We start from the raw sequence: 27,029 nt of genomic DNA, 5'->3' as shown, positions 1-27,029 counted from the left end.
CACCATCCACTGTTAATTTAAACTTGCCTATAGCAAAGAGCATGAATTCTTTTGAAAAACCCTAAATGCTAGGTAATAAAACTGAAAACAATTGTATGTAAATGACTTTTCTTTAAAGTCTGTAAAAGGCAGCTACAAGGTGAAGATATCAGCATGCTGGATACTTTTCATGCACAGGATACATGGAGCCAATGTAAACTTAGCAGTTTTCCTCTTGCAGCCATAGGCATGCCTCAGGTTTGACTTTATGGACCAGCTCTTGAATGGCGAATGTTCTTCAAACGTTCTGACTTCTCCACTGGAGTTTTAGTAGGATGCCAGTTCTAACTGGAGGTTAGAAGCATACATAACTATCTGTTAGGACTGTATTAAGGAACTACAGCATTTCACATAGGCCGTGAGAGATTTATCAGGTGATAACAACCTCCAGCAGCTATAGACCTGGGCCAAATTCAGATGAATAACCTAAATATGAAAAGCTGTGTATCGTGTTACAGGTTTGATGAGCCATCCTGTTTCTTCAAACTGTGGACTTAGTGATCCAGGACTAAATTAAATAGAAACAGTCCAAAGGATGTCAAATTTTACATAGTCATCCAAATATATTATGCTATTACAGCACTATAGAGAGATACACTGTGGTTGACATAATTGGGACTATTTATTTCCAGCCTTGTTGCTAAAGGTCTTAGAAACATTCCTCTGAAAAGGATTACAAAGATTCTAAGAATAGAGGAAAGCATTACTTGAAAGACAATTACTTTTATTTAACCTGAAACTGAAAAAGAATTTATGCTGTTCATAACTCTTTCATGTTATTTTGATAAAATGTGTTTGTCTCCAGAAGCATGCACAAAAATACATTCACATAGTGTCAAAGAATTATTGCAAACCTGGTTTGGTTCTGTTTTTAGACAGAACATAATTGCAAAATAGTATGATGAAGATCTGGAGGGATTTCTGGTCGGTTTTAGTTTTTCTTCTTAAATACCTGAAGGCACACCTGGTCTTCACATGTCAGTTCCTACAGCATTAAAATAATTTGTAAGTATATAGTGGTACAAGCTGTATTTCACATACACCCGAGCTCCCCCCAGAAATTATTATGACTGAGCTAGTGCATTAAAAAGGCATACTTATGAAAAAGAGAACAGAAAGAAAATAGAGCGTATTAACGTATTAACCAATCACAATCAGTTGTCATGCACTACAGGTTGCAGTAATTAAATTTTGACACTTGAATTGAGCTTTTAAAAATATAAAAATGAAAAATGTCTCAAAATTGCTCTGTAATGGGAGGCTTTTGCATGCTCCGTTATTAAAACAATATAGTATAATATTTTATAATTTTCATATTATCTCATAATTTATGAGAAGCAGAGGAACTTGGAAAGTATAAGAAAATAGTGGAGAACATTTCAAAAGGACATTTGCTTCAGAGAACAGATGTGCCCAGTGGTTGTTCCAGGGCCAGATCAATACAGTGTTTTTACAAAGTGTTGCGGCTGACCTGATAAAGCCTGGCATTCCTGCCCACTGCAGTGCACTCAATTTGATCAGCCTTCTGGCTAGTTAGCATTCCCAGGCCAGTAAGACTTTAAGGTGGGCAGAAGCTGACCTTTTGGCCAGCGGTTGGCCAATCCTGCAATAGAGTTACTATAGAGTGTTGTGAGAATCTACTTGGTCTCTCTGCTTCCAGCAGTCTGAGCTTGAATCCCGGTGCCAGCACGCAGAATCTTTGTCAGTTCAATTTTTGAGTAGAGTTAAAAAAGGATGCTGGACAGCTGGATAGGATACTGGCTTTTAGTTGGGTGGAGGGATACGGGTTTTTTAGTTCATCACCTTGACCTTTCAAGCATACAGACTTCAGGCAATACTGGCTAGCTGTACCAACCAGCTGTAGGGTAAACCTGTCAAGGAGTAGATATCTAGACCCAAATCACAAGCCGGAATTAATAAACTCTTCTCCATAATCTTTCTGCACCTACCTCTTGCACTGTCCAACATTACCATGCCCATTTCTTGATTGTTCTTCCAGAAACTTTGGTATTATTATGTAATCTGTTATTTATCTTTCCAGACTTCACTGACTGCTCATTTCCTGCACAGGCCCTTACGGCCTCTCTCAGGCTCACTACATTTATCTTTGGGTGCCAGCTTATGAACTCAGCTGTTGGAACTTTTTCTCTTTTTATTGTACTAGCATAAGATAATTGCAGAGTAGATTGTTTGCAGGATCCTCTTGAGTATCCTGAGAGTGATTTCTGATCTGGATTACTGCATAGTTCTTTTTAAAACTGCATAGTTCTTGTTTCAGAACAAAGAATAATATTTTCTTGTAATCTTTTTCCTATACTGTTTTTTTTTTTTTTACCAATGATTATATGAGAACCAGAAGATGCTAGAGGTGCAATGTAACAGGAAGGGTTAATGGCTGGAGGGCAGTAGACAGGAGCAAAAACCACTGCAGGGTTATGACTTAATTGGGAGTAGGTGGAAAGAAACTGAGCACTCCTGAGCTGTAGTAGAGGGGGGCTTACCTTAAGAGTTCAGAGATCAGAGCTATCTGAATAAAGACTATTCTAAATGGAATAAGTAATAAAACCTTTGAAATGGAAGTGTCCTACTTTACTGCAGTCTCAGTTATGTGCTATGCATCAGTATAGCAGTCCTTACCAGATAAAGTTTGTCTCCTTCAATCCAGTGCTTCCAGCCCCTGTTTTTCTTTTCACCTTTCTGAACACATACCAGTTTGTCACCATCCCAGGTCACTAGTGTCTGCATGGATCAAATAATTAACTCAGATATGATAAAAAGATATTTATGAATACATGAAAATAAACTCAATCAAACAATGACAAGACACTATTTACATTTGCTTCCTACTATTCCTCATCTTCCTCCTAAAAAAAACCCCAAATCAACCAACCACTCAACCAAAACCCTAAATGCTTTCAAGAAGACAGTAGCGTTTAGATGTGAAGCTTTTACTGTTCTTTTTATGTTGTCAGTTTCCATGTATTTCTTCACATACACTAATACACAGTGTTCGTTCTAGCTAGGAAATTTCTCAGTCGGTTTACAGATACTTGTATGAAATGAATGTATGAAAACTGTATTTTTCTCGCTGTAGGAAGCCACTAATAAAATGATTATGAGGTTTCATGAGTGAAGAGCTGGGGCTTATACCAACTGGTGCAGTGCTAACAACTTTTCTAACTCTACATAAAATAGCAAGAGAAAATGTATGTTAATATCATCTTGTACAATACACTTATTTTATAGCATCTTTCGTGCACTTTCACAAAAGAACTTTAAAGAGAGATGGTCATAAGCCAAGGAGAGAAAGAAGGTGTTACAGAGAAATATAAACTGAGTCACTAATGCATTGAAGGATAAGGGCAGGGGGCTGGATATGAGTTTGAGGCAGAATAAGCAGCAGATGCAGGAGTGATTGTGTGAGCTAACCTTCATTCTGACTGTGCATAGAGACAGGACAACGCTGGTCAGTGGATGTAGGTGTGTGAAGTCAGAAAGGCATAATGAAATTCTCAAGAGATTACGAATAATTAAAACAGGAGGTCAATAGATTTGGAGCCTAGTCCACCAGTCTCCACTCGAATGTGGAGAATGTGACTTGCTGAAGTCTACAGATTAATGAGATATCTGCAACTTTGTGGGCTCTGTGAAGTTGAAGGATTTAGGAGTTCTATGAAAAAAGGAATTTCATTAGTCTAAATAGAAATCAGTAATACTTCTCTAAAATATCATGCTTCTCAAATCCAGCAGGTCACCCAGGGATAAGCTAGGATGCATTCTGGAATATTTATCAGGCACTGAGGGACATACAGATAATTAAATGAGAGAGAAGAAAATGAAAGCCAACTAGATCTCTGATGTCTACTCTTGGGGGGAAATTTAAGGTCAAAGGTTTAAGCAATGGTAGATTCAGATAGTAGGGATAGCCCCAAGAATAGTCTTTGAAGATGAGTCCAGTGTTTGAAACACTCTGTAGTAATATGTTGTATAATAAAGAAATGGCTGACTCAAAGTCCATATGTACAAGACGGAGCAAGTCAAAAATGAAATAACAGCTGTTCACTTAAGAGACTAATCTATACTTATGATCAGAACTATGGATGCAAGACTGAGAAGAGGCCAAGCAGAGATGAGCAAAACTTGTTAAAAGCTCTTGTAAAGCATGGAAAAAAATCATATAACCGCATTGGTAGAGGGTTCCCCTTTTCTTCAACAGCAATGTATTTTGTAGATTAATTGTCAAAGGATGGGCAAAGACCCAACCTTTTTTTCACAAGAGGGACAATGACAGCAAGTCATAGTAAGGAGGGGGAAAAATTTAGTGCAAAGATTTTGCTTAATTATTGTGGAATGAATGTATAATGATGCTCAGTAATCCATAGATCATTTGATATTTCTCAGGCTCACGTTGGTCTTTCTCAGTCTCTTTGTACAGAAGGAAAAAAAAACTTCAAAAAACTTTAGACCACCTTCTTGCTCTGCTTCATAGACATCTCCCTCCACAGAGGTAGACAGTAGCTTCCCCAAATATATTATCCAAACCAAATTCTTATTTGACGTAAATGATCTTGTTAATGCTAGTACTATCCATCAGAACAGATTGCAGCTATTAGAAGAACATGCTATGGAAGTTCTGGCATCCAGAAGCTACAAGAACATTAGGAGGTTAATTCACGGTTTACTTCAATCCTAGATGATTATTTTTATGGGGGATACTGGATATGTTGATTTTTGTCCAGGAGCAGGATGATCATCTCTGAAATGAAAAGTTCTTTTTACAGGCTAAATTCTCTACTAAGATATGCTAGACTAAATTCAGAGCGATTTCCTTTGAGTTATTTTAGATCTGAACCACTGCAATTTGGGAGGACATTTAACCATGTATCATAAGTAGATCCTCATCAGAGACCAGTTAAAGTCAATGGAAGTTCAGTTATTAAAAAGCTCCAAGAGCATTAGGAGCTTAATTCATTTTCTAGTTCAGTACTGATGATTTATTTCTCTTATGAGGGAACTTTCCATTAATAACAAGACAAAACTCATTCCATTTCAGTAAACTTCTTTCTTATTTACAGACTCCTAAGCTACATGCTCTATAAATTTAATCAATGACCTCTTTCAAGGGTTGCCTAGTAGTTTTATTCATCTAACTTCAGTGTGGTTGAGGTATTGTTTTGTTAATATAATGAGCAGAAAATTTTTTAGAGCGCTCCAGAGAATAACAGCACTTCCCCTTTCCTCCTCCTCATTGTTTCAAACAAATAATCTAATTTGTTTAGAGAAGAATATTAGGTAAAAGTGATTAAACCAGGCAGGGTTATAATTGTACAAGGTGTGTTTCTTTTAGCCAGATAATTGATAATGAAGAGGAGATCACTGTGTCTGCAAGTTAAGTGATTTTGCACAGACATAGGCAATGATAGTGGAGAAGAGCAGTAGAAGAGCATACGTCTATGGATGTAAGGAGTGATCTAAGTAATGACTCCTTAGATCCTCAGTCATGCCTTCGACTGATCTAAAGAAACTTGAGAGCAACATTCAAAAGCATAAACTGTGTCACAGGAGTATATCCCTCCCAGTACTTACTGGAGAAAGTGATAGGGGAGAATTTTGATTAGGACAAGCATACTGGAAAATAATGGGGCTTGTTATTTGATGCCTTGCAGTGCTGTGAATGAGAAATAATTTGGAAGAATCTGTGGGAATTACACTGCACAAACTTGGTTTAAGAGTGAGAAGTGATCCAGAATGATTAAACAATGTCTTCTGTTAAATCTATGCTACTCTACTGAAGGATTATAGGAGTTCAAATGCAAACATGTCCTTTATGCTGCCAACCTCCTGTGACAACTGCCAAAACAAAATGGGTCATATTGACAATGAGCTTTGATGTCAGCTACTATTTCTTCAGAGGTTGGCAGCATGGTCTGAAACTTTGTTTATTGATAAGGTAGTGATGCAGATGACAAAATATGGTTGGAGTGAAGCAATAGAGCTGAGAGCTGAATGAAAAAATAAAACTGTTGTCACTGTCAGAATAGTTGGTGTGGATAGGTTCAGTAAATGATGACAAAGACAGGCAGATGTTTCTAGGAGATTTTCAAGGATGTAAATGGCAGTGTCAGTGGAAATTTAAGAAATACCTGCCCCTTCTACTTTTCAGAATCTTGCTTAAATATTTTAGGGGTGAGAACAGAGTAAAACAGAAGCACTATTGATATAGAACCATAAAGCTGAATTCAGTATGTGAATTTAATCAGCTATCTTGTGTGTTCTTTTTCTCACTGGTTTCCATGACATGGTCTTGTTTGAATGGTTCATAAGAACTGACTTGAGATGAGTCCACTGTCATAAGAGATCGGGTATGGGCTAACATGCAGTATGGTCCTTGATCCAGACATTGCTCACCCCCATAGCTCACTGACGGGTGTCCGTAGATATGCCCATAGTCTCCTAGGGGACTTGTGAGCTCAGGGTATCCACATAGTCTTTCAGAGCTTAAAGCATGCACTCTTAGAGCTTCTTGCCTGTCTACACTGCCAAGAGGCCCACATTTCCACCTGCACTCGTGGTAAGTTTGGCTTACATTTTCTTCCTGTCCCTTCCCAAAGCTCACCTAAAGTCAATAGCTGAGAGCAGGCTTATTTTTAACAGTGTTGAACTCTTAAACTATCCAATTGAGCTTGCACGGGCTCAGATTAAAAATACGGTGTGGATTTAGCAATTCAGAACTGAAAATTTAAACTCATACAGACAAAATCCTAAATTTAAGATGATTAATTTACAGTTTCGTTAAGGAAGCTGCCTAGGGTAAAATATACTTCTTTTGTTACTTTTTAAATACATAAAGGTTTATCATAGAAAGACTGGAAAAGTCCCATACTAGAAAAACGTGTAATTAATGATTGCCCTCACATATCAGAGTAACCATCCTGATTTGCATTTAAAATAAATGATTGTAGCATGAAAGAAGACTGTCTCAAGATGCAAATTTTTTCTGCTTTATAATATTTCTCTAATGCCTGTAAATTTTTTTTTCTTCATTTATTAAGTTGATTTTTGAACTGCTTACTCCTGTTGCCAGCTGTAGTGTAAACAGAAATTAAGTACTAAATTTATACCTTTACCACTCGGTTATCGAGTCCTTTGGTATGTTCTTCAAACTCCACTCCCACAGTGTAGTTCACTTCATAGTTTCTGAAAGTGCTGAGTGTTTTTGTTTTAAAATTATCTCCATCTTGAATAATCTCCTTTGTTTGTTTCAAGTGCTTTGCAATTTTACGAGTTGCAAAGTCAATATCTGTCAATAAACAGAAAAAAAAGAGGAATCACAAGAAAAATTCCAACATCTGGTACCAACATTTATGTTTGCACATTGTAAAAATATCACTATATTTAATGATCACTTAGTTCCACAAATGACATTTTTACCTGTAGCATTTTGGAGAGAAGATGATAATTAAAAAAAAAGGAAATCTTGTGTTCTGTGTAAGTAGACCTTCAATTTGAGGATCTTCCTATTGACTCTGCACCTATTTATGAAGACAGTAGCTGTAGGAAGGTTATAAACAGAGCTGCAACATGCAACCAGTAGTGGTTATATACTGGCATGTTAAATAATCTCAGTCTCCAGCTTTAGGAATATTGAGACATCATGGGCTGTTAAGACTGACATTGCTTGCTGCCTTTTTGGCCTCACTCAGACATTAAGCTGTGGGATGCCAGGAGTGCTACTATCATCTTATGCCTGAGAGCCATTCGCCCTGCTAAGAGTACAGTATAAATCATGTAGCTCTCAAGCATATGAGGGTAATGGTATATGTCCTGCAGGGTTACAAATGTTGGCCACCCCCCAGAAGCAGGATCTCAGAATAAGATTCCTGTTCAGTAAATAATCATTTTAGAATAAATATGTAATCCAGGGGATTTGGGCATGTTATTTTTATGTTGAACCTACAGTCCGTGGGAGTTAAAATTTTGTAATTAAAAATTACAAAAATTATGATAATAAAAAAGAAACAATCAAATAAAAGCCTGACTTATTCGTTGTCCTTAGGCAGCAGAAACAGAAACAGCTTGTAGTTAGATGTTAAAGGAAGAAAGATTTCTTCCTTTGTGTGTATGTATCTGTGTGTATATGTGTGTACAGATGGATGGTAAAAAACAGAAAGTCAAAAAAATCAAAGTGAAGCATTTGACAGTTCCTCTTTAATATTCTGTCAGCATTTTATGCAGTACTGATCTCCTTAACATTCCTTACTTTGTTCATGATGAAGACTAACATTATGATATAAACAACGGCTTGCAACTGAAGGCATTGAAAGTTACCAAAAGGAGAATATATATTACCGTCATGACAGTTTGCCCCAGACAATCCGCCTAATGCCAGCTGCATTACCATCTGCAATAAATATTTCTGACCAGCTGGTAGTGAATCTTATTATGGTGCTATATGCAAATGAAATAATCTCACATGTTTCTGCAAGAGATTGAAAAATGGTTTTGGTTTGTTAGCCATCTTTTAGTGGTTTCACGTGGAAGTTAATCATTGTCAGCTCAGCAACGCCACATGCTAATGTAGTCCTTTTTCTTTTGGTAGATTCATTATACCACTGTTGATGCACTAATCGAATTGAGTGAGAGGACTGGCTTGAAAAAATTGTAACTCTTTAACATGGGGGATAATGTTCTTGTTGAGTATTTATATTCAAGGCTTCTTGGGTATATATTATCTGCTGCGGTGGATTAAAGGTATCTCTGGGTCTGATTTATAGCCAGGTAACACAAAATTTAGGTCTCTCTGAGGGAAAAAAAGTCTAGACTTCCAAAGAAAAGCTATTTTTGACTAAATATATTAGTCTTGTAGCTCATGGAGAAAAATCAGGGGAGGTTTTATTAAAGCATGGTTTTCATAACTGCATTTTGAACAATGCAAGCAATAAAAATGAAATATTGTTCTATTATAGTAGATTAAAATGCTTTGTAACATGTTTATGATAAAATCAAAGTTTCTGGCTTAAAGGGCAAAGCTATTCTTTAATTAAAGTATTGAAATGCATATGTATTAATTATAAGGATGGATGAATTTAAAGAAAAAAGCCTATGTGCTTTGAACCCAAGCACTTTAATACTTAAAATATCAACCACATGTAAAATTGGGAGAAACAGAGTGGAAGAATATCTTCTCACCCTTTCCATGTCATTTCTTTTCACTGATGACAGGTGAATGCGAGACATATTTTGTGTCGATCACCCCATAGCCTTATGCATCTCTATATTGTTTTCTTCACTAATTCAGTGGCAGTTTTTCATTAGCACAAAATACAGTATATGTATGCACATATACACAAAAAGTCATGTATTAATGAAGGGTGTACTAATGAAGGGCCAAATCCAGATAACTGGTGCACATAGCTTCTTCATCCCAACCAGTTGCTGGGGTTCTCATGGAGAAAGGAGTCTGAAAATTCTGTCAGCAAGCTGAGCAAGTATCTCTCCAGGAGAATCTGCCCAGGGTAGGCAATGAATCAAACTGTTTCTAGGAAAAATGAATCTATATTGCATTCCTTATTCTAACACGTTGTCTCTCCTGCTTTGTTTTAGGCTATTCAATGGGTCAAGAGCTTTTACTCTCTTGAACTGCTACTATCTCTTTTCAAGCAGGCTTCTCAGTGTTTAACATCTATAGTCCAGACCCCATTGTAGTCTGAATCAATCCATTTTTCTCTCAATCTCCACTGAGAAATGCAATAAGATCAGAAAGGGATCAAAAATCCACGTCATGTAATAATAAAGTCATAATTTATCCAAAAAGTAGCTTTCATCAAGTGTCCTGTTTTAACCACTATTTGAAATGGTTTCAAGGATGTTACTGAGATGCTGTAAGGAACTGCTGTAGCCCAGTTCATGCTAGCATTTATGGTAGAAGAAGCAATATAACATTGGAAAATGCATTACTTATTTTAAAAGGACCAGAATGAAAGGATGATAATAATTAAAGTTTAGTTTACAGCTGGTAGTAATTAATATAGGTATTATGACAGTTAGATAATAAATTCTTATTGAATTTGAGTGAAAATCACAGCTTAAATTCTAGAGTGGGTAAATTCAAGTTCAATGAAATGCATGTTATTAGCACTTGCTATCCTTTTTTCTGACATTTTCTTTGTATTTTAAGGCAAATACAAGTGTAAAGGTATAGCTCAAGTAAAATAATCAAAACAACAATCTCATCAGATGATAACATAAAAGGAAAGAGAGGAACAATATTAAGACGACTACCACAACCAAATGAAAAGCAGTCACAACAATTACAAATCCTTTTGGAAGGAGATATACACACCACAGCTGTTTATTTAGCATGTTAAGAAATAAGGAAGGAAGGAACCTAAACACTAAAAAGATCTTTATCAAGATAGTTACCAAAAGAGAGTTATCAAATATGATAAAATTTATTACTATAAAACAAGGCAGAGCTACAGCAGGATGATGATCATGATTAGTGGTTAGAGTAACATGATAGAAGTAAGTCAGATCTTAGAGCAAAACGCTGAGGCAGGGCTGAAGCAGAGCCAGAGCAGGTGAATTGGCCTAGAAGCAAGAATTAGAGGTAAGACTAGAAGTCGGATCGGGCAGAGAGAGAGCCTGAGCTAGACAAAGAAGACAGCCTGCAATAGTCAATTTGTGACAACCAGAAGTTAGTTTAATATCACCCAGATTATAAAGTAGCCAAACAAGCCCCATGGCTCACATGCAGTCAGCATATTTAATGCTGAAATCACATTTCAGTTGCATATAAAGTAGTAATTATTCTTTATGTATAACTCTCAAATCCCAGCACTCAAAGGAGTCAGTGTGTAACTTCTGAAATTCATAACACTGTCTTAACCAGTCTTATTAAAAAGAACTAATTAATTTTTAAGTGTCTTGAAGGGGTCCACGTATGGTGTTTACAGACTTTCATAAACTTGCGGGGATTTTCTTCATAACTGTGAGAGCTAAAAACTTTCTTGAAATATTGAAAACTTGCCTTTCTCTGTTGTAGGAGTTGAAGCTTGGAAATAGTAACTATTTTCAAGAATTGCTGAAAAATCATGAGAGTTGGCTGTAATGTTTTTGTGTATTTCTTCTCTTTCTGTCTGAACAGGTAAATTAATTAGGATTAGGATTCTTTAATGAGAGTAAAACTAGTAGAAAATCAGCTAAAGCATCAAATTTTTCAGCTCAGCTGAAGTTTTTCTGTCAGTTATTTCTAAATCAATCTCTAGTGTAGGTATTTAAAATTACCTGTAAATTATTAGTTTTAATTACCTATTTACCTTCTGTGTGTTAGACTGTTCTTCCTAACAAATACATTTTCTTAACTTGTGGAAGGTGACTATACTGTGTACTCTGATTGTTTCTGGACCACTGAATTCTTTTTTAAAATCTACATCTTTACAAATAACTATTTTGGATTCTGAGCTAACAAGGTCTTTATATCTCCAGTAGCTTGACCCTGGATCCATTAGACTACTAGGGTATAACGAAGCCACAAATCCGATCTCCACTTCTGAAGAAAAGTACAAGCTACTTTGCTTTGAAAAAACTCCTGTATATCAGCATCACACAGTGATGTCAGCTGCCATAGAAAGGTAGAGTGAGAAGAAGAGCAAATGCTGAACAGAAGATAGAAATCAATGACCACCAGACAGAAAACAATGAGACGACAGCTGGGAATGAGAAGCTTTGATTTTTACCATGGTCTTATTTGTGATTCAGAGTCAGACAGTCTCTTCCAATCTAGTTTAATTAGGCAACTCTAATGACTAGTTTTATGTAAGAAGTTATATAGACATCATGAGTAGTAAAGAAACAATGCTCTTTTATGTCCTTCATCTGTCATGTAGTAGAACTGGGAGAAGATCCCTGATTCTAAAAATTACACTTTTCATGTATGCAGAAATCTAACTTTAATATTTTTACAGTTTTTGGAGTGCAGCCATATTACTGCAGTGGTGGAAAGGTGACAATTGTTCCTTCAATGCCCATGCAGAGCGTACTGAAGAAATTCTTGGAACTGGTGATTTGTTCTAAAATTTCGTACTTTCAGCAAAGTAAAGATCTGTTTCTCTGCTGACCTAAGTAGAGGAAGGATTTCTTGCATGCTACTTGCATAATCATAACGACTTGGAGCAGAAAGAAGTTTTTATCTTTATGAGAACAAAAGTGCTTGAAAGGCAATTTATATTGAAAGAAAACAATAGGTGAAGCAAAAGAAGGTATTTCTCTCATAAAATTCTCTCACAGTCATTACATTAAGTGATTATGCCCATTTGGGTAAAAATAAGTTTACAAACAACATAACATGAGTTTGATATGAAATGACAAGGATATTGCTAGCATTCAGTTAACACTATTTTGGTATTCTACTAGTATCTACATAAATAAGTCTGTTTAATAGCCTATTCAGTGGATACACAAGCTGTGACTGTCAGACCTCTGATAATAAACTACCAAAGTAGTAAATGAAAGCTTCCTAAACAGCAGAACATCTTTTTTTGCATATTTATGTATATTGTTGTCATCACTGAGGGTGTTAATCAAGAGAACTTAAGTTTAGTTAACCAAGTAAACATAAGTTTAGGAACCCTGTGACCAAAGCCTCCTTGCTGTGTAAGGATCACTCCCATAAAAATTGTCAGAAATATCTGCCCATTTCAATTCTTACAGCCTTTACCATGCAACTGTTTTACAGCTTCTACTAATTGAAAGCACTAATTAAGTACTTAACACTATTGCTGCTTTCGTGATATAAAATATCCTGTTTCTTTTTAACAGTCACCTGGGTTGTGGCTTGACTATTATGGTAAGCATATACCTGGAATAAGAAAGAGCTTCTATATCTGAAAGCCTGTTTGTTTTTTTTCCCCATCTGTATCTGTTTTTTTCACTTACCTTAATAAAGGATAATATCTTTGCCTACAATTTTTCCCTTGCTTATATGTTACATTATTGTAACTGCAAACACATTACAATTATATGATTTTAATGTGATTGCCAGTAACTCTCATGCTACAAGGCTCAGGACAGAAATAAAATTAGTCTCTCATTAATTTTTAAAGGATTTTACTTATAATTGAATCTTTGATCGATATATTTAATATTTTTCATTTACCTAAAGCAACCATGTAGCCTTCAAAGTTTTCGTTGGATTCCATTTCCCACGTCCCATTGTAATCAGCAGGCATGGTGGCAGGAGCTAAAACCAAGTTCAGATCAAAAGGTGAGGTTGGAAACAGGCTCTGTTAAGTGAATGTGTTAAAAGCCTTTTCACATCGTTTTTATAAAGTTTATGGTTTTCTAGATAATAAAGTTTAAGGGTCAGAATGATAACCCCAGAAAACTTTGCCTTCGTTAACAGAGTTCAGCTGAACAGCTGGCAGACAAGGAACACTTTCTGAAATAAGTAATACAGGAAATGGATTTTACGATGACCTTTGTAAAGAACTAGTTGCTATTATGGGACAGCTTTGAAATATATGTAACACTGTGGCAAATTGTGTAACCCAGTTGAAGTTCCCAAAGTGAATTCTCTTTTTCAGTTCCTTTTTACATGCCACATTTCCCTACAAAGAACCAGTCTTACAGAGCTAATCACACTCAAAACTCCCATTTAAAATTGATGGAAGTCTTACATGTGAACCAAGTGCAAGACATGGCAGAAAAGGGAATAGTTCTGTTGAAAATATTTTTGTTTTCCTTTGCTTCTAAAAATATTTGTACCCCAATATCTAATAATGGAATTAGAGATGTCTCTGGTGTCTCCGCTAAATGTCCCTGTCAGATGCAGGCAGGCATGCTTCATTCACGACTGCATTTCCATATTTTGGTTTTAACTTAAAAAAAGGCAGTCTGCAGCAAGTTCAGCAACTGTAAAACAAAGCCAAATGAATCATAATTAGTATGAATCCTACCCTAAAAAGTTAATTTTTAATTACTCTGAAACATAGCTGTTTGGGTTAGAAAGCTATTTTTAACCACACAGACCATTTCCTACTTTTGAATTCCTTAAGACAAATGTTACTAGAGAAACTAAAAAACAATGCTGGATTTCTTGTTTTGTTTTGATCTGTCAAGTTCAGATGTCCACAAAAGAAATGGAAAGTCTTCCCTAAATCCTGGGAAGTACAGAGGACACCAATGCCTTTTGCATTCATTTTACCTCTTCCATATCTGTCCCATCCTGGAGTTTTTTGTCCAGCAGTGTTACCTGGTTGTGGGGGCAAGTGGAAATATCAGCTGTGTGAATAAGCACATTCAAAATACATCTGAATAGAGAATTTGAATGTTAAGTAGAACTTTATGGGAGTTTAAGGTGATCAGTAAGCACTCAAAGCAACTTAATATAAGTTAAGGTTTAAAATTCTTTGGCTTAAATTAGTCAAGACAACTTCAGACAGATCAATACAAGTGATCAGGCGTCCAAACTCCCTGCTTTTCTTTCTCTCTTTTCTTCTTAATTTTTTTAAATGGGGATATTATTGAAATTTTACTAGAAGAGTATTAGGATCTAGAACTCCAACACAGAAATAAGGAAATTCAAGAATTACTGGTCTTACGATGTCTTCAGCTTTTACGTTGTTAAAATTTAATTTAAAACTGAAAAAGACTGAAAAATTATACAGAGATTAAAAAAGAAAAACTAGGAAAAGTTGAGAATTTCTAGAAGCTCAGTGCTTAATGTATGTTTGAATGATACTTAGGGAGCTTATTTAAGAGAAGAAAAAGAGGTATCTTATCCATATCTACATGAGGTATTAAGAGTCCTTTCAAGAAGACATCAGACAGAGGCTAAAGAAACTGCAGCTACTGAAAGTTGAAGTTAGGTAAAGTCATATGGGAAAATATGTGCATTCTTAACTGTACAGTGCAGTTTATGTATAGACCAGTTTACTCAGGGAAACTGGTAAATTAATCACTGTTTGACATCTTTAAATAGGAAGTGGGTGGCTCTCTGAAAGATATGCTTTATTTCAAGCACAAGTTATTGGTCTTAACACATCCACTTATATAAGAAGGAAAAATGTTTTCCTGTAGTGGAGGAATTACTAGATGAAATGCCATAAATGACGTTACATAGAAAATCAGATGTAAAAATCTTCTTTGTGCTTAAAACACTGTTCTATGATACTATGTAACACACGATAAGTTTGATTTTACCTTTGTGTACTTTCTTTATCTCCACATTACATCATTCTTATTATTTATGCATTTTATATATGTTAAGAGATTATTTAAAAATAAGAGAAAAGGTTATTGCTCCAAAGTTAACCACTCACAACCAAATTTAATCATGCAGCCAACTTCATTTCAGTTCCCTTGTGCACACGCATAATAATCTTTAAGTGTATTATCACACCCTGTTTTTCCAGCTGGAAGTTATTCCCTCCTTCAGTGCACTAAAGGGATGATGTTCAATTTATAAGTAGGTATTCAGTGTTTTACCTTGTATCCAAATGCCAATGGTGGATGAATATGGGATGAATCAGGCTGAATGTCTACATTCACCTTCTGAAATTGGAACATGCTGGAAGCTTATGGCCAGAGATTTTATGTACTCAGTGGTTTTAGTTCTGAAGTATTTTGCTTGCTCTGTAACAGTCATTTTGGCAAGATGATGAAGTGACTGAAACTCTATCATGTAATGTGATGATCAAAAATTGACATCTGTTAGGAACTAGTAAGGAAACAGTTCTGTTGCTGTAGGTATGCAGACTTAGGCAGATTCAGAGAAAATAAATTATGAGTTGAGAACATCCTTTTCATATAAGGCTATAATTAATTAAAAGCATAAATATATACTTTTACAGGTTTTCCCAAAATTGTTTTGTTTATGTTCATTTAATTTTTTTTCTGTGTATATTTTGTAAACTCCATATTAGGATATCTCTAAGCATGTGTTTATCCAACAACTTGAAATAACTCTTCTGAGAACCCTTTCAGGTAAATATGCAATTAGGAAGTTTGCAGACACTAAATTTAACCAATCAAGAAAATGTCTAAGTTGGGACTTAATAAAACGTAGAATATTGACTTGATACAGTTTTGTGATGCTTCATGAGCTTTTCAAACAGCATTGCGTGAAGGTCCACAAAGAGAATTTTTATTTTACACATCAATATCTTGATAGGCAGTAAAACCTCTGTCATATTCAAATGACTGCCTAAATCATACAAAGGCAGTAGACAGTGCAATAATTTTAAATGTGCAAATCACTGACCCATTGCACCCACAGCATTCGTTTGGGTCTGTGCCTTGCCAGTTGTGCTGATTTGCCTCTCATCCCACTATGACTTTAAAATTTTGACTTACTTTCCATTTCCAATCCGAGAAATTATTTTGATTGCTCTGTGTGTACATGTGTATATACTACATACATAGGCACAAACAAACTCTCAAAATTACAAAACAGCATTTCATTCCTATGACCGGGAAATGATGAAGAAGTACCCTCTCCTAATCTTCATGGTTGGTTTGTTCTCTGTACCCTTTCCCTGCCAGGCCACCGGTAAAATCAGTGGGGAATCTGCATATTGCATGTATTGAGTCCCAGGAGTGGAGGGTCTTTCTCAAGTTTTCCATGTGCGTGTTAAAAACAAAGGCTCTGAGCTCATAGCTCGTGTGTCAGGTTTCAATCTAGGGATAAGTTTTATGGCTGAGTAACAAGACCTTGGAAAGAAAGCAGTGCCATGAAAAGTCAAAAGACCATACATTGTTAAAGCTTAAATAACTTTTCTAGTCTTTATTTGTGCAGGAAGAAGCAAAGATAGCTTTTCTTGCCTCTGTTGTACAAATCAGGATTGATTAGTAGTAGTTTGAAAAAAACTCATATTTAAAATATCATAAAAAGAGCCTAGCCTGAAAAGTGAAAGCTCAACCTTTTTTTCTACGGAATGAGTCAGCAGTCATGAAACTGCTTCAAACACTGCCCTCCCATTCCTCTCTTTGTATCTGAGACCTGCCCAAAAAAGAGATCCCATACAGATCCCTGAACAAAGTTGCTGTCTGAAAGGGCTTGTACTGCACTTTCCTTGCAATAGATTATGCAATAAAGCACGGTTAGGAGCATATATATGGAACAGAGCAATTGGTTGAACAAATCTTTTTCCGTAAACTTCTGGGCATGGCATCTTGAAGGGAATACAGCATGCTTCCCACTCTGCCCTTACCTCACTTTCATTTTCCTTTAACTTACCTAGTATGCATATGGGTCAGAGGAGAAAGAATGCCTTGTACTCCCCTGATCAGCCGCTGAACTCCGTGTGCTTGACAGCTGGGACTTTTGCCTGTAGTTATTTGTTTGTTGTTTAATGCATAGAAATATAGCAAACTGCAGAAGCTGTTCTCAGCAACTGAATTCCTCTGAAGGATTCAGGCAGAAGCAGCATGGTCGCAGACACCTATTATTATTTTTAACTTGTTAGCACATGTGCACTCACTAGGTTTCTTTTTATAAGATTAATCACTTGAAATGTATTCAGTGATGGCTGCTACTGCAAAGGCTGTCAGAGGTGCTATCTCACCCGGCTTGGGGCTCTGTTTAGCACAAACATGAGGAGTCATATTATGACAACTACAAGTAAGTTGGAGGGAGGAAATCCGCTTCTTGTCAGTGTGTGAGATGGTTTGCAGGCCTTGGGGATGCAGGAGGGTGAAGAGAGTTTGTCAACCACTGGGCAGAGAACTTAGGAGAGACATAGAGCAGAAAAGGACCAAATCAGAGGTGTCATTTGCAAAATGGGCTCAGCAAATAGCATTTGGTTGCCCAATTGTTAATGGTTGCCCTCCCCCAATATCAAATGGCATTAGATTACATTGGATAGTCCTAGCTCATAAGCTTTCTTGCCAGGTCAGATATAACCAAGTATAGCCAAGCCACTCTCAGCATCTTGGGGTTACTTAGAGTCCTGGTTTGCTTGCTTGTTTAAGTCTGGACCTTACAGAGAAGGACTGGAAGTTGGACCCATTTTATATAAGGTTGTGGACTAAACACCTTGATATTATTTAATGTCAGCCAAAACAGAAATCTGCAGAAACAAGGTGTTTGGTGACAGCAAAGAGAAGGGAGAGTGAACAGCATTCGCACCTCGATAGAGGGACGTGTCTGCCATCTATTGACAGAACAATAGGGGCAGGTTCCATACACATGCTGTGCTAGGGTGAGGACATACACATAGTTTTCAAATCTGCCAGTTTGGCACATTTTACAAGTATTTACCTTCAATTTAAACGAAGTAGCATAAAAATCTATCTTAAATCTTTTTTTTTTTACAAAAAAAATTGTTGGCTTTCTGCCATTGGATGCTTTTTCTGTATTTGTTCAATCACAGTCTGTCTTCAGTCAATCATCTCATCTCTCTTAAACCTTCTGTTTTTGCTGATTTAAATATAGATGTTATGCATTTTATTAGTCAGAAGCCCTCCTCCTCTTTTATTAAGGACTTGGGTTATTTCAATGGCTTAGCTGCTAAAGACTACCTAACGTCACTGGTTATTGAGTTTGACAATAAGAAGAAATCATCCAGTGGATGCTGCTGACTTGATGACTCTTATTAAAATGGTTTGCATTATGAAAAATTATGTTGCAGAGAAACTGCAGACCTGTGGAGCTTCTATAATAGCCAATGGACAAAGCTGACCTTGATTTTCAATATAAATGGGAAATACTGAATTTATTCTTTGCTTAATTCTGCTTAGCACTTGTGCAATGCTCTTTATCCACACACTTCACAGAGGCAGGTAAGAATTGTTAGCCTTTGTAAAATCAGAAAAACTTAGGGGAGAGATGCTTGGCCAAGGTCATGAAATAAGTCACTGGCCAAATCAAGTTATAGAGTACAATCCTTTATCTTATCCACTAAACCATGCTTCCTCCTGGGCTAACTTTAATGTAGATTGAAAACCTGACCCCATTTTAAGTGTTTTGTCATTGACATTAAGGCTGCGTAAGTTTTCCCTTCAAAGATTTTTTCAGCATCTGAATTCCCTGCATGACCTATGCATTAATATCTGTAACTGTAATCTATAACTTAATTGTATTTATTCTGTGGCAAAGTTTTGTAATTGCAACTGCCACTTCTTATCGTCATCAGATAAAGGTTGCATTACTTAGACATTGAACTGGAATACTGATTGATGGTTTTGAATGAAGAGTCCGTAGAAAGCAGTGTTTTTTCTTCCAAGGCTGCATAATTTAACTAAGAAAATGCATATCCCCTTTGACTTGTTCATGCCTGACCATAAAAGCTGAAATGTCATTTTAATGCAGGTTCTCATCCATTAGAATAACATATTAAAGAATTGATTTTATTAAATAGAAATAGTCCTTTTTACCTCATCTGGGGAACACTTTAAAATGGTACTTGCAAAAATCTTAGACCTCAAGGTTTCACATACCTCATAACTGATATAATTTGATGATGGAAAGCTTTTTTGTATGTAATCCCATTTTGCTTAAAAATCTAGAATCCAGAAAAACAAATAAAGGTACATCAGCTGTTGCAATTAGTGTACAATTCTGAATTCGCTGTTGCCCTTTAAAAAAAAGCTGAAAACCATTCTTGTGATAGTCTTCAGGACCTAGAAGCACTGTCCCAGAAGGACTGTAAATTAGGCCCAGGTATATTGACCAGAACACACATTAATGTTCTGCTTCTTTGCTTTCTTTCACTATGTTCTGTAAAGGATTTACAGAACTGTTATCCTAGTCCGGGGAAAATTCCTAGATAGCTGAGTGTATCTTTTTCTTGATTGCTTTGTGAAAGATCTTTCCATAAATCAGTTTTACTGCTTCAGCTAGAGAAAATTACTTGCCCAGTAACCCCAAACTTTCTTCCAAGCTACTGAATCATATCCTGTGATGCTGCATATCTCTTAGAGCATAGGCATGAGTCTCTATTTCCTGTTGATCAGGGGATTCTCTGTGTTGTAAATCTCATAAATTTATTTCTCTCACAGTGCTGTCTGGTTATTCTTTGCTGCCTGCATCTCTTGCTCCACAGTGCCACTTGGACTGGGACAAAGGCTCTGGCTTCATTCTACCATATTCTTTTTCTGTTTAACTTGAGAAATGAAGCAATATTTAATTTCTCAATGAAGTTGAACATACTAGAAAATAATTTCATGTAATAGGAGTTTTTTGAGTGGCATTTAGATGTCTGTCTGTACATGTGGTGAATTTCTGTCTTTAAGTTTGCAGATGTTTGATAGAAATAGCATTTGAGATGGTAATTTGTAGTCATACTTAAAAAACTGTAGATTTGCAAAGTCCAAATCTTGTCTGCTGTAGCTAAATGAAGCCGTATACTCTGTATTATTTAACTGAAAGTGCAACATGCTTGACACTACAAGATGGATCTCTAAGCATATATATCATCAGTTAATTTAAGAATCATTGGTGGTAGGCCAAGGAATATAAGTCGGGACACATGCTGAAGTCAGCTTTTCTCCCAGACAACTGACAAGAGAGGGCCCTGATAGTGGCGGTGCAGTGCGGTTCCAAGAACTGGATGCATATGCATACACCTGCATGTAAGGCAAGGGAAGATCATTTTTATCAGGTTTATTGACATTGCCACTGGATGTCTAAACTGAAATAGATAATTGATATATCTAGTAATTTCATTCATTTTTTAAATAAAAAAGTGCCAAGTCTGCTTAATGCAGAGGATGATAAAAATGAAAATAAAAATTTGTGTTTTGGAAGAAAAAGAAATCATTATAATCATTGTAATATCTTAGAATGGCAGACTTTCACTGGAAGAATAAAAAGAGGGAAAAGGAATTGAACTAGCTGGTGTTCAAGTCCAAAAAGTGAGAGGCCTGAATATAATCTCAGAGTAGGAAAGGATTCCCCAGAAATTCAGAGTCATGATGGTGATGATATTTTTCTCTAATTTCTATATGTATAGCAAGTTAACCATGGTTAAGAGAGTATACCTTTAAGAGAGTATTTGAGTTACTTTTCCAGATTAAAAGCCTCCCGGAAAAGTTGATAAGTATACCAGTGAGGCTTTTAATGTACTAATTGGGTTAATCTTGAAATAATAAAGAAAGATCCTTAGTGATGGATGTAACAGTATATTTTTATCTGTAATTCGTTACATAATTAGTATAACAGCTTGCCTAGGATGTTGCCAAAAAGTAGATAACTTAAGAAGGCCAAATGAATAAGGCAGAACAACCATGTTTACCTCTGTTTTGCTAAAAGTATTTGGTACTTTGTGATTAGCAGCAAAGTAAAAGTCTCCATTCTGGTCTCTAAAGATTTTGCTTACTTGCCCCTTTCAGACTGTATTTGAAGCTGTAGTTATTCACAGAATCACAGAATTGCTGGGATGGGAAGGCCTCTCTGGAGATCTTCTGGTCCACTCCCCCTGCTCAAGCAGGTCACCTAGAGCAGGTTGCCCAGGACTGTGTCTGTTTGGGTTTTGAATATCTCCAAGGATGGAGACTCCACAACCTCTATTAGTTATATAACTCTGTGAGTCAACTCATACATATTTATATGTGTGTGTGTGTATATATGTATGTATGTATGTTTATGCACACATACACTCACATATATATGGAGTATATAACTCCATATCCTCTATAAAGCCCAATAACTCCACTAGTTATTGGCTTCACCCCAACTGTGATGTAATGAGAATTTCCAGATAATCTAATCTTTGAGCTAAAAAATGCCAATATGGAAACAAATATCTCTTCTTTATGAATACAAAAATGGAATATCAGGTATGTGAAAGCAGTACTACTGCAGTGTCAGTTTTGGCCCATGTGCTGGCAACACTGAAAAAAAGAGCTTAAGCTGGAAAGAGTTTCCTCAGTACCATTAGACTCCTTACGAGGAGTGCTGTATTTCACTACAGGGGGAGAACAATCAAAGGCCTGTCCTGAAATGAAATGTATTACTTGTAAAAATGTAGATATCTGGGTAGTTTTTCTCATTCACTAAACATAAACAAAAGACTTTGTGTAATAAGCTATATATATATATATTAGAATGATCTTCATCACTGCCTTTGTTGCTAGTAAAAGACAACATCGTCAGGAAAAGGAAAGTGTGTTGGTTGTCCGGGTATTGTGCTCCATCACTTCCCAGTCGAAAGATGAACTTTTTGGGGAGAGGACTTTTGCCTGAATTAGGTCGGTAATCAAGAGATTGCAATTGAGGAGGTCATTTAAAGATAGACAGATGTCTGTTGGAACAATAATCAGTTTGAAAGGGAAAAAAAAAATCTTTCTCGTCCTTACACAATCGCGTCTTCAGCCAGCAGTGCTAAGGATTCCGGTAGCATCACGTTGTAATAGTTACAGTGGCAAAGTACAAAATGGTTGGAAGGTAGAAAGGTCCTGCTAATGGGCAATTACACAATCACTTTATGCCCACAGTTCCCCTGGAATGTGCTCATTGCCTTTGAAGACTGATTTGCTATCTGTGTTCAACTACATATCCTTCACTCAAGTGAGTAAAGGTTATATTACTGCGTGGCAATCAGAAATATCTGAAGTCTCAAAGACACCATATCATTATTACAACCTTTTGTACAGTGTCCATTAAATAAACACTCACTAGACTGAGTCTATAACTGTATGCTTTGAAAGTTCAGATTTAATGAAAGTAGTCCAACACTGTCCCTCCTCCCCCCATTAATACATTTTTCATTTGTGTCTGACCATGCAATGCAAGATGCTAAGTAATCTGCCTTTTATCTAGCCAGCACATCGACATAGCTTTTCACTTTTTGTCAGTGAATAGCATGGTGTTTTAATACTTTCCGTATCAAGACAGAGAGCTCAGTACCTTGCAGAATCCCATTCAAGCACGTTTTGTAATGCAGACAGTACATTGCATTTAGGTCCATAATTACAAGAAGTAAAAAACATTCACATTGATTTTAAACATGCAAATACCTAGTTTTGAAATTCTAGTTGCAATTACAGGTAGTTTTGCTATCCTTTCAAGGAAAAATAGAATGAAAAAAAAGTGTTACTTTAGCAAGTACTTTCATTGCAAAGAGATCAAATTATCAGAAAATAAGCACTGATATGGCCCACAGCTACATCTTCACAAGACTGAATCTTCTAAAGATAAGGAGGACTCACACCGGAAAGGAAAGGAATATGGGGAAAAGGCAATCTTCTTGCTTAGCCTAAACTGTTTCATGAACTGTGTGTGTGTGTGGGGGGGGGGGGGTTGTCCCGTGGGATGCAGATGTTGCCCAGCAGTACATAACACACTCCAAAAAATGTTGTGAGTTGAGTAAGAACTTTCCTTCACAAAAAAATTCCTCTTAGGGTAAGTGTCCTTTTCTGTGGATACCTATTATCTTTATATTCTCTCTTGAACTATACAGACTTTTTTAGGAGAAGGAATTGCCAGGCTAGATCAGAAGTTTGCCATCCTGTATTTGGCAAGAAAGGCCAGTCTGCTGAAAGAAATCTGCAGAAGGCAGTGCTTTGGTAACTGCAACTTTGACCTGCATCCTGTTATTCATTACAAGCTATATGATCCTGCTGGTTTCTGGTTTTGCCTTGGCATTCCTTTCAAAACTGGTCAAAGTAAATAAACCTTTTGATATTCTGTTAAGGAAGTTTTTAAAGGAAGCTTGTCTTCTAAATTATACCAGGAATTCTTCTCTATCAAACATTTCAGTTTAAGCGTCTTACTTGAAGATAGATGTTTCAGAATTGTCTAGTCTTAGCATCATGCTAGTGGTTTATTTAGCTGGCTCCCTCCCACTTGTTGCAGTGCTCTCTGATTATACGTCTGCAGTACCATCTCTGTCTGTCTGAGACTCCAAATGTAGCTGCTCAACCTGGGCCACCGATAGCCTGTGCAGATACATGTCTCTTGCCCAAGGGGGAAAAAAGGCTGGGGGTTGCTGTGCAGTAGCTGAAGAGTGCAGTATGTCACAGGACAGCATGCTTGAAGGCATCTTGCTAGAGGACCACTTCTAAGGAGCAGCTGCCTCATGCTATAGACCTTCTTGTAGGCACAAGACCCAATGTCTTCAGTCTTTATGTTTCAGAAAAGAACCATAGAGTGAATCTTTGAGCAGCTCTGCTATTGCAAGCTATAGTCTAAAGCATGAATAAGGTTTTATTTTGCTATTGATGATTTTGTTGTGGTGAGGCTTTTTTCATTTTTACTGCAGAGGTGGGCTTAAAAAAGAGCATTATTTGTTTTAAAGGGGGATGTACTTTACATTTGCCTCCACTTCACTAAGATTTAGGCAGTCCTTCTTCAAATCCTTAATGTCTGATGAGGGAATCTGTTTAATCAGAACTGACCTGTTTGTACTGAAACCCATTCACTTACTTTGGGGGTAGTGATAAGGGGGTGGGTGACTGAGAAGGCAGTTAGATGTTCCTGAAGTTATACAAGTTAGAGATGTAGGTGGGAAGGGCTGCATGACGCTGGGCCAGATTTTCAAAGCATTTATGTGGCTAAGGAGGGAAAAAGGCTTGCCTTAAAAAACCACAGGATGTTCAAGCAGATTAGGTACTTACTCCCCATTAATTTCAATGAGGAGTTAAGCACCTAATGGGGTTTTTCAGTGTCCTAAAGCAGGTTAAGTGCCTATCTGCTTCTTTGGTCATTAAATACCTTTGGAAATATAACAAAAAATACCTGCTACTATTTGGGAGCTGGAAATAGAAGTGGAATTTTGTGTAATGTGAGATTGCAAATGTCTACAAGGCAGACTTGCTGTCTGAGAAAAGCACATTATAAAGGATTGTACATATGTTGTAAAACGCATTCTCTGAAATAATCCTGCACACGTGTTTTGGGAGACATTCGCCTTGTGTTCCTTTGCACAAACGATGACAAGGCAAACCTAATTTGTTTGTGATAGTGATGATTCTGAAGAAGCAAAGATTCTAATGGAAACTTGGGTTTCTGGTCTGTAGAGAGCTTGAACCAGACTGAGCTTATTTTGCTGTGGAACTCTGATGCTCTACTTATTTTCTGTTTTGTTTGATAGGCAATGAGTCATCTGTTTCTATATCATGTAGAGCTGTGTGAAATCTGCCTTTCAGCTTGTTTGTCTAGCTACTAAGTCAGCCCCCTTGCCTGAGATTGCTTTGAGCCAATTTCGGATGAAGTTGGTATGATGTGTTACAGCTGCAGAGTGTTGTGGAAATCAATACTGTGCTTTGTGTTGTTGCTTAGGTATAATAGATCTATACCACACAGGTAGTTATTTCAGAGTAACCTGTTAGGAGCTCTTAGAAACCGAAAAGTATCTGTGCTAATATCTGAGATAGCGGAATGTATGTGTTTGAATAAAGCAGCAGTGATAACTAGCTTTCTAAAGGTACTTTAGTCCATGTATTAAAGACTGCCCTGAGTAATTGTCCCTAGTGAACACTAGTATCAGAGATACAGTGGAGAGGACTGGCTACTTTTCAGTGAGCTACATTGTTGTACCTGAAAACAAGTCTCTGGAGGAGCTGCTTGGTAGTGTGTTTGAACAAGTTCTTCATTGTGTTGATGTAATGTATATTAAATGGTGCTTTTCTCCCCTTTTCCTCTCCAAAAATAAGCTTGGAAATGTCAGCATCAAACATGGCAGTAGGTTTCTTGACAGGTTGAGTGAAAGATCCCACAGTCATTTCACAGAACTACTACTGAAATGTGTTAACTTCTTTTGCATGCCCTTAACATGCCCAGCTGGAGAGAAGTATTGGAAATTGTAATGGTAGTAAGCATCAGTGTCTTGTAGGAAAGGATAAATTGAATCATCCTGATTTAGAAGTAGAGAAGGGGAGCAATGAACTGTTGTGAGTCTTGTTGCACTTGACTGAATGTTAAATTTCAGTGAGCTTGCCCTATGTGCTGTGATTTTAAGCCCTAACAAATGCTGATGGTGGCTACATAACACTATTTCTCCTTTTTTGTAGTAAGGGCACCAGCTAGCACTTGAGAAAAATTGGGTGGGAATGTCAAGAGAGAGAGGGGCTTAGTTTAAGTGTAATGTCAAATTCCACTAAAATTTTACGTTACCTCTTTCTTCTGCTTTTCTTGGTTTTTGTCTTTGCACATCTGTAGGGTTGCTATATGTAGCTGAAAGGGGAAGGGAAAGAAGGGCAAGTGAAACTGTTGCAGGAGGGCTCTTAAAGTGATTCCACAAAGTTGAGAAAAACATTTTCAAGGACTGTACATCTTTGCAGTTTACTGCTGATAACCATGCTCTGTGTATTTCTGCACATGCACAAACTAGTTCTTAGCTACTCTGCAGTGCTTATGCACCCATAACTAACTGCTCATGAGTCTGCTCCAATCTTGAACTGTCAATTAGCTGAATATTTAAATAAAATATTTTAAATTGTAAATGTTTTAATCACAATATTGACCTTTAATTGGCTCAGCATTAGAATAGTGTTGTGCCAATCAGCACAAGATAAATGCTCTCCTGTTATGTAAATTACTGTAAAATCAATAACCACAGACTTTTCTCCTTCCTTCTTTCCTCCCCTCACTCCTGGTTCCATATACTCACCTTTACAAAATAAGAATGTGTTTCTTGAAAGAGGGAATTTCCTATTGAAGGCACTAGTGAAGACCTGAAGTGCCACCACTCTGCTCGAGAGTTCAGTGTGGATACTTGTTATTAGCTGCTAATACAGAGAAAAGTGCTTGCCTTGGTAATAAAACACAGGGTACTGAAGGGACTCTACTGTTGTGTGCATTTTCACTAGGTGGGAGCAAATCACTTAAATATTTGAGTTTGTAAACTTAAGCGTAAAATAGAGATAGCAGTAGCCCATAGGTACTGTTGCAAGATGAAATGTTTTAGTAATAGAAGATGAATAGCCATGAATCTGTTATGTGATTGCAGATGAGACTTTCCAAGAAACAATACAATACAATATGCTGCATGCGAGGAAAGTGTTATTAATGTGGTGCTGGAGAACTCTTGTGTTTTACTGTCCAATGAACC

At 36.8% G+C, this 27,029-nt stretch overlaps 1 protein-coding gene across 1 annotated transcript; it reads right to left on the bottom strand.

Moving 5' to 3' along the window:
- Positions 1-970: 970 nt before the first annotated feature.
- RBP2 (retinol binding protein 2) lies at positions 971-13,268 on the bottom strand. Its single transcript, XM_013956758.2, has 4 exons — positions 13,196-13,268; positions 7,161-7,339; positions 2,677-2,778; positions 971-1,024 (listed from the first exon to the last, which is right to left on the bottom strand). Exons 1-4 carry the CDS (start codon positions 13,266-13,268, stop codon positions 971-973), a joined length of 408 nt encoding a protein of 135 aa, XP_013812212.1.
- Between the last annotated feature and the right edge of the window lie 13,761 nt (positions 13,269-27,029).

This window comes from Apteryx mantelli, chromosome 9, assembly GCF_036417845.1.
Source record: "Apteryx mantelli isolate bAptMan1 chromosome 9, bAptMan1.hap1, whole genome shotgun sequence".
Taxonomy (NCBI): Eukaryota; Metazoa; Chordata; class Aves; order Apterygiformes; family Apterygidae; genus Apteryx; species Apteryx mantelli.
This window is presented reverse-complemented; position numbering and strand designations above follow the sequence as displayed.